Source organism: Pantherophis guttatus, chromosome 10, assembly GCF_059756535.1.
Source record: "Pantherophis guttatus breed Tessera chromosome 10, ASM5975653v1, whole genome shotgun sequence".
Classification (NCBI taxonomy): domain Eukaryota; kingdom Metazoa; phylum Chordata; class Lepidosauria; order Squamata; family Colubridae; genus Pantherophis; species Pantherophis guttatus.
Window position 1 is genome coordinate 18,275,108 of NC_142072.1, and position 12,864 is coordinate 18,287,971.

General features: G+C 44.1%; 1 protein-coding gene across 3 annotated transcripts in view; it reads right to left on the minus strand.

The window, feature by feature from the left end:
* The window catches only part of LDLRAP1 (low density lipoprotein receptor adaptor protein 1), a 129,658-nt gene that overhangs the window by 79,564 nt on the left and 37,230 nt on the right, over positions 1–12,864 (minus strand). For all 3 annotated transcript variants that reach the window (XR_015729450.1, XM_034413504.3, XM_034413505.3), the window contains exon 3: positions 7,507–7,619. Coding sequence is in view for 2 of the 3 variants with exons in the window: in XM_034413504.3 (XP_034269395.2) it covers positions 7,507–7,619 (113 nt within the window). In the remaining variant the exon portion in view is untranslated. The remainder of the gene's footprint in view (positions 1–7,506; positions 7,620–12,864) is intronic.

Here is a 12,864-nt window from a genome sequence, read left to right on the forward strand (position 1 = left end):
CTAAAGAGTTGTTGCTTTTTGCAAAATGGTATGTACACAAAACACAAGCCAGAAAGGTTTCTCTGCACTTTGAACCAATGAGATCCTTTCAATGGTTTTTAAGATGTCAGACCTGGGGGAAAGAAACTATCAAGACTGTGAAACTCACAACTACCATTTTTAATTTGGGTTTCTAACGTCTTTCACCGGCCATTTTAATTTCATGTTAATATTTCAAACCATAAGGACTAGAAGTTTAAGCGGAAGCTGGGTAGTTGTTGACTTCAATATTTAATATGAGGCTTCACGGTAAAAGTTTGCTTTACCGATGAGAAAAATGAAAGCTCAGCGACAGATTCATAAGGTTTATTAGATCAAAGCGGATAGAGTGATAGAATTTTCTAGTGGGAGATCTTATAACATTGGGGGAATAAGGGAAAACAAACCAGCTATTCATCTTCCTCAAACTGCTGCTTTCTAAGGCGCATTGTTTTTCATTCTTAAACTGAGAGGCCGAATAAAAAGAGAAACGGCCATTGTTTTAAGCTCCAGCAACACTGGCAAATCTTGCTCTTTTATAAAGGGTTTTTTCCACTGCAGAGGTGTGTGATCCTCCCACAATGTCTTGCAGGGAGGATTCTTTTAATCACGCCAAATTCTAATTTTTATGTGCCAGATGGGGAGAATGATTAAACAGATAGGAAGGGATCATCTAAAGTGGTCAATGTTGTTTTCATGAAATGTCCGTGTTACTTATTTCTAAAATTCTTCAGATGTGCCTCCTAAAGACTCTTCTAGGTTGTTTGACAAAAAAGGAAAGAATCGCATATTATCTCTGAACTAAATAACTATTTGCTTCCTGGGTTGGCTGTTTCCAACTAAGTTGCATCTCCTATTCTGAAGGGCCTATTTCTGAAGGAGAAATCTGGGTTTGACAGCTTTCTAAACAGACATGGGAGGAGAAATGTCTATGGAGATTCTCAATCATTCAAGCCCTGGTTGTCCCAAAGGTGCTTTTCCGAAAGACAACCGGATTTTCTTGGTTTTTTTTTCTTGAAAATGTTTTGCTTCTCATCCAAGAAGCTTCTTCAGTTCTGAAGAAGTTTATACCATTTCAGACAAATGGTTGATCAATCGCTTCTTAAAAACCTCCACTGTTGGAACAACTTCTGGAGGCAAGTCGTTCCACTGATTAATTGTTCTACCCAGCGATGGGCTTCAAAAATTTAAGCAAGGGGTTCTCTGCCCAGTTGCTGGGTGGGCGTGGCCATGGTGGGCGTTGCCTAGTCCACCTCCTGCACCATGGTGGAAGGGCATTTTTACCTTCCCCGGGCTCCCGAGGCTTTTCTCAAGCCTCCGGGAGGGCAAAAAGGGCCTCCCCAGGCGCCAATGTTCCTCTGGAGGCCGGAAACGGGTCTGTTTCCAGCCTTCCCGAACTTCCGGTAGGCTCATTTTTTCACCCTCCCCAAGCCTCCGCGCACACCCTGCACTTACCTGCATCCAAAATGGGCCGTATGGGGACTCCTGGGAAGGGCGGGGCAGGGTGGGCAGGGCCCGTCTGGAGTGGGATTTGTGGGTTTTCCGAACTGTACAGAATCTTACCTAGAGGTTCTCCCGAACCTCCAGCAGCCCACCCCTGGTTCTACCCCATTCCAGGGCTAAAAATGAGAGGAATGCTTGCAGGCTTCTGAAGCAACAGAAAGTCCATACTTCTGGGATTCATTCTAAGCCAGAGTTCTTCAAACTTGGCAGCTTGAAGACTTGTGGACTTCAACTCCCAGCTATCCTGGCTGGAGAATTCTGGGAGTTGAAGTCCACAAGTCTTAGGGCTGCCAAGTTTGGGGACCCCTGTCCTAAGCCTTTTAATATCAGTAAGGATTTTTGTGATCCCATTTCATTGTTCTAGATCCACTGACTGTCACCATGACACTCACCATCACCCCCAAGTGTGAACCTTTGGTCTAGGTTCAGAATAGGAGAACATCACAAGAAGTTCTCAAGAAGGTTGCCTAAGAAATCGTCTCCAGGTGCTTAGGAAAGCAGCCCGGCCCTAAGAGATCATCCACCCATGCTCAGACCAGACCGAAGCCTAGAATTCAGCTCTACCTAAAGGACATGACTAAGCAGCACTAAGCACTCATTTCTCTGGAACTGCCACAACAAACTTTAATGTAGTCAGTGCATCTTCTGAATTGCTTTTTTTATCGGACAAAGCAGACTTAGCAATCCGATAACCTTTCTCAGAAGAAGAGAAGGGAAGCAACAGTTCGCCGCGATGTGGGAGGGAAGGATTTATCGCCTGCCAATGTTTAGATGACATCGCTTTAGCATGCATTTAGTTTCTAAGGCAACTTGGAAGGCGGGCGCATCCAACAGGAGGATCTGGGCTCTGGCTCACTTGGAGATCATTTTGAAGCTCCTGTCTTGCAGCTCTGCAAATCCCTTGATGCAGGCAGGGGTGAAATGCTCCCGGTTCGGACCGGATCACCCGATCCAGTAGCGATGGCAGCGGGTGGTTCGGAGAACCGGTAGCAAAAATCCCTGCCTCCCCCCCCCCAATGCCCAGCTGAGCCGCACAATCATCAGAGGCTTTTTTTTTTTACTTTTAAAAGCATTTTTTCTACAACCTCTTCGGGCTGAAAAAACCAACCTGACCTCATCCATCTACTATACTAAATAATCAGTCGCAGCTTCTGTTGCAGTGCTGCCAATTCTTTATCATCTTCCAAAAGGCATTTTGGTGCGAGATTACAACTTGAAAATGTACAAGTCAAACTTATCAGGATCTATAGCTCCTCATTCAGGGACAAACAAGGACACTGGCCTCCTGAGATATTTCAACAGCCCAGTCTTTGGTCAAGGGTCCTGCAAGCATTCTGCATTCTTTTCAAACTTTGGAATTTTACAGCCAAAGGTTAATGGGTTGTATATTTGTAATTGTAATGAAGAAAGTTGGAAGTTATTCTTTTGTTTATTTTCTCCCTTTTTTATTTTTATACCCCTTCCTCCCTGACTTTTCTTTTTCTAAATAATTCTTTTTTTTTTTTTGCATATTTTACATTTTGTTAACATTTAATAAAGTCTGAAAACAGAAAAAACAAAGCCCATTTCTTTATTTCTTAGGACCGTCTGTTCAAACATCTTAGCTTTGCTCTCCAAAAACAACTAACCACGTACAATATCCACCTGCAAACCACAGATAACAGTTAAAGCACCTCGTGGAGCAGACTCTGGCTAGGCCAAGGGTCAGCAACCTGCAGCTCTGGAGCCGCATGTGGCTCTTTCACCCCTCTGCTGTGGCTCCCTGTCACTCAAAATATGCGTCACAACCGCCAATGTGCGACACCTGCCAGCACACGATTTATTAAGCTTTTCAACCCCTGGTAGGCCAACCATGGATAAATCCAAGAAAAGAAAAGTTTCAGAAGAAAACAGAACGTTTGATTCAACTACATATGCTAATTTTGTGGTCACTCAAGAAATAGTCAGGCACGGGAAGGGTTTTGTGGCTCCCGGTGTTTTCTTTTCTGTGGGAAACGGGTCCAAATGGCTCTTTGAGTTTTTAAGTTTGCAGGCCCCTGGGCTAGGCTAATCTACAATTCCCATAATCCCCTTCTCCCCTCCTAGTGGCTAGGGCTAATGAGAGTTGTAGTCCAGCGATTTGGAGGTCTTCAGTTTGAGGCTTTCTCAGCCTAATACAATTTTGACTTACTGTGTTTTTTGCCGTATTGGCTGCAACAGACACACACACATACACACTTCTGGATGTGTGGTCACTGTTTTCTTATGTCTCTTGATTTTTTTAAAAAAAGTTTTAAGCCTGAGGGCCTGAGTCACATTTTTCACTGATACGTTGGGTTGGCCACTGGCATTATATTGAATTTTTGACTTATGGGAGAGATTCTTTGGGACTTAAGTGTTTGTTTGAAAAGCCCAATATCAAAATAATGAAATTAAAAAAAAAAAGATTTTGTGTTTCCTAAAAGAGAAAAAAGCACCTTTTTTGTGACAGTTGAGAGTTGTGGATAGTTGTTGATTGTTCTGCCAAGTGATTGGAGATTAGCAATTATTATACCAATTCAGTGGTGAAATCTAAAATTTGTTACTACCGGTTCTGTGGGCATGGCTTGGTGTGTGTGGGGGGTAATGTGATGGGTGGGCGTGGCCTTTTTTATTATTATTATTTTAAAAACCATTTTTTACCATGTAAAAAAATGCTTTCAAAAGGCTCTGACGATCCCAGCTGAGTTGCCTGATTGTCAGAGGGTTTTTAAAAAACCCTCTGCCGATCAGGCAACTCAGCTGGGATCGTCAGAGCTTGGATCGTCAGAGCCATTTAAAAGAAAAAAACTCCAGCTGATGACTAGAGGGAAAAAAACTGTTTAAACTCTTGCCGTGGGGCTTCAAAGGGCCGCCCTACAGCTGATCAGAGTTAAAAGAAAACAAATGAGTAGACCGGTGCCTGCAAAAATAAATGGGTAGACCGGTACAGCTCTGCAAACAGTTAAAAGCCTGGTAGACCAGTACCTCTGCTAAATCCTAAATAATTGTCACATGACCATCAAGCCACGCCCAGAAAATAAGCCACGCCCACAGAACCGGTAGTAAAAAAATTTAGAACCCACCCCTGGAGTGACCCTAACAGTTTGAGATCATGTATTTTTGTAACAGGGATGTTATTATTCATTATTAATGTCAGTGTTATTTTTTAATATATTGTATGTTTTTTAATATATTGTATGTCAAAGAGCCTGGTGGCGCAGCAGACTAATAGCCTGTTATTAACATCCAGCTGCCTGCAATTACTGCATGTTCGAATCTCCCCAGGCTCAAGGTTGACTCAGCCTTCCATCCTTTCTAAGGTAGGTAAATTGAGGACCCAGTTTGTGGGGGCAATAAGCTGACTTTGTATAAATATACAAAAGTATGAAGGCTAATGCTTAACGCATTGTAAGCCGCCCTGAGTCTCTGGAGACGGGTGGCATATAAATAAAAAAAAAATTAAAAAAAATTTTTTTTTAAAAAAAATTGCTGGTTGATGACCATACTGAAGTTATATTCTATTCTTGCTGATTGTTCGTAGTTGATGAAAGGCAGTTTTGGTCGAGTGAGACAGGCAGTTTGGACTAATGCTAGAAACTAGGAGACTGTGAGTTCTAGTCCCACCTTAGGCATGAAAGCCGAATGGGTGACTTTGGGCCAGTCTTTCTCTCTCAGTCCAACCCACCTCACAGGATTATTGTTGCTGTAGGGAAAATAGGACGAGGGAGGAATATGAGGTAATGTCTTGAGTCATTTATAAAAATAATAAAGGCAGGACACAAAAAAAATCTAAAAATAAACTGTTCATAAGCCTTAACAAAGGAACCAAACGTTTCTCCCTTCTCTTATTATTTGAATTATACTGAAAATCAAAATTGGACAAAACGTTACTGTCCCAAGCAAGCCAACCTACGAAATAATTTTTACTTTAAGCGCCTATGTCTTCAAGACATTTCATATTCCGTGTCATTCACAAGTCAACCCATCTTTAATTTTCCTTTACAAAAGAAGACATAGAGAGAGAAATACAATGTATATTTCAATTTCAAGAATTATTTAGAGAAAAAAAACAACAACAACAGCAGGAAGGACTACTCTGCCCCAGAGTGGTCCATTAAACACATGGGATTTGCCACAGAAATGCATTCGGTGTTCTGTCAAAAATTGGCAGTAATGAGGGGGTCTGTTATTTCTCGAAGAGGACCGAGCTTTGCCACTGGTTCCCTCCAAGGATTACATGCCTCATTAATCGCTTTCAGGAAGTCCTTGAAGAATTCCTTGTTCTTAAACAAGTGCATAGATTGTTCCTCTGCATCTGCCTACTGGTCTCAGAATTTTTCTTTGTTGGGATTTTCAATTTTGGGGGTGTGGGTGGGGTGGGGTGTTGCATATTAGTTCCCTTCTGATCTTGTACTGTATAAAAGCTTTCTCATCATTGGGATTGGAAGGTGCCTTTTTTCCTAACGGGACGTGGGAAAGGCCCTGGGAGGCGGGGCAAAGAGATGTTGCTTAGGGAACATAAGTCAGATAAGAGACATCATTGCCTGCAGCTGCATACTGGGCGGAGCAAGAGGCTCAGAAGAGACCCTCCCCTAAGTTCTCAGGCTATAAAGGCGACAGCAGGAGGACTTGTCCTTTCAGGCTTGCAAGATTCTGTTAATGTAGCTTTACAGCAGAGGTGAAATCCAGCAGTTTCTGACAGGTTCTGGAGAACCGGTAGCGGAAATTTTGAGTAGTTCGGAGAACCGGCAAATGCCACCTCTGGCTGGCTCCAGAGTGGGGTGGGAATGGAGATTTTGCAGTATCCTTCCCCTGGAGTAGAGTGGGAATGGAGATTTTGCAGTATCCTTCCCCCAGGAGTGGGGAGGGAATGGGGATTTTGCAGTATCCTTCTCCCAGGAGTAGGGTGGGAATGAGGATTTTGCAATATCCTTCCCCCAGGAGTGGGGAGGGAATGGGGATTTTGCAGTATCCTTCCCCCAGGAGTGGGGTGGGAATGGGGATTTTGCAGTATCCTTCCCCCAGGAGTGGGGTGGGAATGGAGATTTTGCAATATCCTTCCCCCAGGAGTGCAAAACTGTGCGAAAAGCAGGGTGCTCAGAGGATTTGGGAGGCCTGCAGAGTGCTCCTGGGGGCTGGGGGAGGGCAAAAACGCCCCTATTTTTGCAAAAAAACGGGCAAAAAATGGACCTGTTTTTCGCAAAAATGGAACCAGCGGACTGGGGTTTTGGGAGGCCAAAAATGGCTGTATTTGGTGTATAAGACACACCAACATTTCCACCCTCTTTTTGGGGGGGGAAAGGTGTGTCTTATACTCCGAAAAATACGGTACTTAATGACTGTATCACTAAATAATGACAGATAATACACACACATACACACATACACACACAGAGGTAACATCTATGGGTAAGTATATCAACCAGAAGATATGATGAAGCATCTCCAAAAATATAGCTGTGCTAATAAAATCAGAACAAAAATAGAATAATGAATGACTGAGTGACACTTGTGGGAGAATAAAGTATATCCATAAAATGTTAATATAAAACTAGCTCAGTTCTTTAACATATGATTAAATCTATCCGTACTGACCATTTATTGCTCCATCATCTCCGTTTTAATACAATGTTATTTCGATGCAATGATACGTATATAATAGATACCTAATATTCTATCATATGATTGCCTTAGAGCAGGGCTGTCAAACTCGCGGCCTGCGGGTCTGATGTGTCACGCGCTGGCCACGCCCACGCCCAGTTTAGCGAAGGGGGGAAGTCACGATATGTCATGTGATGCCGCCGTGACGATGCGAGTTTGACACCCCTGCCTTAGAGTATTAAATGTAAATAAGAGAAAAGAGAAAAAAGGGTACCTTATCAATATCAATTACAATTTCAATCGTTAACCCTTCGAATGCTCTTCTGGGAAGGAGAGGGCTTAAGTATTTGCTCTGAAGATTTGAAAGGTATGGATGAGACCTACCTGTATATTGACACATTTTCAATGGATTCATTTGTTATGCTGTCACTGAGAACGATCCCTCTGGGTGATACTTTCAGAGTCACTTTTCGGAGTTTTTTCCCACCGGCCTTTGCCTTGGAACAGAGAAAAGAACTGCATTTAGATGTTGCTACGAAGATAAATCAATTCAAAATCTTACTGTCAGGCCCCTCAAACCAAGAAAAACACCTAGAGTTACTTCTAAGCAGTTTCCTTTATGGTTCTTCGCCTATAGACAGAAATATTGCCAAACCAAAGCAAACTACTTGCATCATTAAAGAAATACTCTGAGAACCCATGAAAACCTTTCCTCCCTATAAATTCTCCTGACGGCTAAGGGCATTAGGAAGGACCAAACTTACACCCTTCATCTTTATTTGACAGAGAACAAGGTTAGATGAAGCTTCTTTTCTTCAAGAAAGCTTTAAACTCCTTCTATAATCTATCAACATTTTGCTAAAGTCTGATCCTCTAAATTTGCAACTGTTTTATGTAAAGGTAAAGGTAAAACTTCCCCTTGCACATATGTGTGAGTTCTCCCGACTCTAGAGGGCGGTGCTCATCTCCGTTTCAAAGCCGAAGAGCCAGCGCTCTCCGAAGATGTCTCTGTGGTCATGTGGCCGGCATGACTCAACGCCAAAGGCGCACGGAACGCTGTTACCTTCCCACCAAAGGTGGTCCCTATTTTTCTACTTGCATTTTTTATGAGCTTTCAGACTGCTAGGTTGGCAGAAGCTGGGACAAGTAACGGGAGCTCACCCCGTTACGCGGCACTAGGGATTCGAACCGCTGAACTGCCGACCTTTCGATCGACAAGCTCAGCATCTTAGCCACTGTGCCACCACGCCCCTTGATGTTTTATGTTTTATGAATAACACTCTATATCAGGGGTGTCAAACTCAAGGCCCAGGGGCTGGCCTGGAAACAGCAAAGGACCGGCCCATGGTGCCTCTGCCAGCAAAAACAGAGCTTTGGGGGGGGGCTGTGCAGCCCCCCACACCCCACTTTTGGCCATGATGGCCTCCTGCAGTCCTCTGCCAGTGAAAACAGGGCACAGTGGGACAGACGCGTCCCCCCCCCCCGGGCTCCGTTTACGCTGGCAAAGGGCTATCAAAACAAACTAAAAACAAAACAACAGGGGAAATCTTTCCCCTTTTTCATTTGAGCATGCAAGAAGGGACAGGAAAGGAGAAAGGGAAAGAGGAAAGACAAAGAAAAAGAAGGAAAGATGGGAAGAGAGCAAGGAAGGAAAAAGAAGGAAAGAGGGAAAGGAAGAAGAAAGGAGAATGAATAGGGAAGGAAAAAGAAGAAAAGGAAGGAAGGAAGGAAGGAAGGAAGGAAGGAAGGAAGGAAGGAAGGAAGGAAGGAAGGAAGGAAGGAAGGAAGGAAGGAAGGAGATTAAAATGAGAGTGAGGGAGGGTTTCAGGGAAGTCCTGCATTAGCACTTGGCCAGCACAATTGCCCCGACACGATTCCCATGTCACACCCACCCTGGCCATGCCCACACCCATAATGACCACACCTGGGGGTCCCGGGCCCTCCAAGGTCAAACACAATCCTAATGCAGCCCTCAATGAAATCGAGTTTGACACCCCTGCTCTATTTTATGAAGTGAATTCTGGTGGGCTTTCAGAGCTACTTTTTTTTTTTTTTTAATTTGATTTATATGCCGCCCTTCTCCGGAGACTCAGGGCGGCTTACAATGCGCTAAGCAATAGCCTTCATTCTTTTGTATATTTATACAAAGTCAGCTTAACCATGTTTCTACCTCATGTCCTTCAACTTCACTTTCAAGCACATGACAATTAAGTCTTAACAAGTGGAACATCTAACAAAACGTTGCAGCATGGAAGACCTGGTGTTATTCTGACATTCTGTTGCATTCCTCTCTCATTTCTTTGCGTCCCCTTTTAACTTTCTTGTGGTTGTGTTCACTCTGCATCCTTAATAGCTCAAGCAAAAATCTACAAACGCACTTCCAGTACATGCTAAGCTTGATTAGTTTTTTTTTAATCCTAGTTAGGCCTGTGGGTGGCTTAGTGAGTTACGTAATCCAGACCATTCAATTACATCATACTGTGTTGCGCAACCCCAGAAAAGTAACTAGGTTAAGTGAATTTGGTAAACACAGCTGATTAGTATTCCATGGTCATTCAGTGCTTCCTATTCCTTAGTAAGTCTTATGGTTAGTTTTCTCTGTATTTCATTTCTACAGAATGGTGGTGTAATGGGAGGAAGGAGTGACCTTGGGAGACGAGAGGAAGAGCTGCAGATTAGAAAACAGATAGGAAAGAGGCAGCTGAGCCCACAGGAATACAGGTAGTCTTTGACTTACAGCAATTCATTTAGTGCAGGGGTGGGTTCTAAAATTTTTTACTACCGGTTCTGTGGGCGTGGCTTATTTTGTGGGCATGGCTTGATGGTCATGTGACAATTCTTTAGGATTTAGCAGAGGTACTGGTCTACCAGGCTTTTAACTGCTTGCAGAGCTGTACCAGTCTACCCATTTGTTTTTTGCAGGCACTGGTCTACTCATTTGTTTTCTTTTAACTCTGATCAGCTGTAGGGCGGCCCCTTGAAGCCCCACCGCAAGAGTTTAAACAGTTTTTTTCCCTCTAGCCATCAGCTGGGACTCAGGAGGCAGCAATAGATTGGGGGTGGGGCCAAATAAAAGGTAAGAATAACGCGGGGGTGGGGGGCGCGGGGGCAGAACCGGTTCGGTGACATCATATTGTCACCGCTACCAGCTCAGGAGAACTGGGCCGAACCGGGAGGAACCCACCACTGGTTTAGTGACTCTTCAAAGTTGCAACGGCACTGAAAAAAGTGACTTGTGAACCTTTTTCATTGCAGCATCCCTGTAGTCACGTGATCAAAAATCAGACGCTTAGCCACTGACTCATATTTATGACAATTGCAATATCTGGGGGGGAGGGGGGATCCCCTTTTGCGACCTTCTGACAAGCAAAGTCAACGGGGAAGCCGGATTCATTTAACAACCATACTACTAATTTAACAACTGCAGTGATTCACTCAACAATGGTGGCGAGAAAGGTTGCAAAATGAGGCAAAAACTCACTTAACACTGGTCTCGCTTAGCAACAGAAATGTTTGGCCTCCACTGTGCTCGTAAGCCGAGGACTACTACCGATAATGGGAGTGCAGCTAATGTCTCAGAAGGGACCCTCTCTAATTTCTTGGACTGTAAAGGCGAAGGGGGGGGAGAAATGTACACCCAGCCTTGCAAGATTCTGTTAATGTATCCTTACAATACTAAGACAGGAGCTAGTATTCCTGGGTGTGCTTCTTGTCTGGCCTACCTCGCAAGGCTGGCAGGCGTTAAGGACTGGAGATGCTTGGCAGGGGATCTTTCAGGAGCCAGCAAATTTAGTGACTTTTTAAAAAGTCCCATTGGGTCAGAAAAGCAGGCTAGGTATGATCCGCAAGGCCCTATGTCCATGATGATGAACCTATGGCACACGTGCCACCTATGGCATGCAGAGCCATATCAGTGGGCACGTGAGCATTGCCCTAGCTCAGCTCCAGCGCACATGCGCACGCTGGCCAGCTGGTTTTCAGGCCTTCTGGGCCCACCAGAAGTCAGGAAACAGGTCATTTCCGGCCTCTGGGGGAGTTGGGGAAGGCCATTTTTGCCCTCCCCAGGCTCCTAGAAAGTCTCTGGAGCCTGGGGAGGGTGAGAAACGGGCCTGGAGTGCGGGGGGTGGGGTCGCATGTGCAGGGTGCATTGAATTATGGGTGTTGGCATGCAAGCACGCCACACACCCCCGTGCGACCCCCGCTTTTGGCATGCGACGGCAAAAAGGTTAGCCATTACTTCCCTATGTTGTGCTGGCCTACTCTATAGGATGTGCAAATAATTGTTGCAGAAGGAGCAAAACTATTCCAATCACAGTGTGTCTTTTTCCGAACGCAACAATTCAGTAAGTCATTAAAACAAAACCCCAGCTCAATAAAGAAAGTAGATAACATGAGTTAAAATCAGGACTGCAAGCATTAATTGGTTTAATTGACAGCTGAAATTCTGGTGAATTAAAAGGTCTCCCAACAATTAATCAAGAAAGGTAGGAGTTGATTTGTTCCTACCTGATTTTAGTTGTAATACAGCAATTAACAGTCAGTGAAAGAAAAAAAAACCCTGAAAATGCCCTTAACATCTAGCAAACGTAGTCACTTTTGATTCTTATATAGCAGTATGCCAAAAAAAAAAGCATTGTTTTGCTAGGAAGAAATTTATTTAAATTTAGAATGGATTATAATGGATTTCTAAATCTATAATAAAATGCCCTGTAAAAAATTGATTAAGCTTCACTTTTTGAAACAATAACGGAACAAATGAAAAATGTCGCTGAACTTTTTTTTAATTAACAAATACTTTTCTTCTCAAGGTGAATACAGTGTGACTGGCATGACAATTTGCATTACAGTAAAAGCTCAATTTAGGGATTGTTTGGAAAAAGGGACGGCTGATAGCTAAGAAAGGTCAGTTAAATCTGATAGAGCCCATGAAATTGTTCATTATTGGGAATGACATGTAAACATTTTGTCTGTTCCAACCAGAGTGGCTAAATGGGGATATATCGAGGCGTATGTATATGTGCTGTGCTTATATATGTATGCAATCAATACTTTACAGATAGTCCTTGATTTATGATTACAGTTTGGGACCTGAATTTCCATTGCTAAGCAAGGGAATTGTTAAATGAGTCGCACTCATTTTACGACCTTCTTTGCCATGGTTGTTAAGAGAATCACTGCAGTTGTTAAGAAACCATGTGGTTGTTAAGCAAATCCGGCTTTCCCTATTGACTGTCAGAAGCCAGCTGGGAATGACCTTGAGCCATTGCAACCATCATAAATATCTACCAGTTGCCCAGCACCCAAATTCTGATCACGTGGCCATGGGGATCAGTGGAGAGATTCAAATAATTTAACAACCGGTTTGCCCAGGGTCAGGTTGGCTGTTGTGGGAGGCGTGGTCCATCCCCGTCCTCCAGCTCTGCCACACATGTGGGACGAGCCTCCTGCAATGGCCAATCTGACCCTGGGCAAACCGGTTGTTAAATTACCACCCCACCCACCATCAAAGTGGATCCTGGGCGCTGTGCTGCAATCGAGAAATGGGCAACGGAGTGGCTGGCACGAGGGAAGGAGGAGCAGGGAGAAGAAAGGGGGAAAGAGGCCTCCTCCTTCCCTCGTGCTGGCCGCTCCATTTCCCATTTCTCCACTGCAGTGCAGCACCCAGGATCCACTTGGATAGTGGGGTGCAGAGGTGGGTTTCAGCAGGTTCTGACCAGTTCTGGAGAACCGGTAGCGGAAATT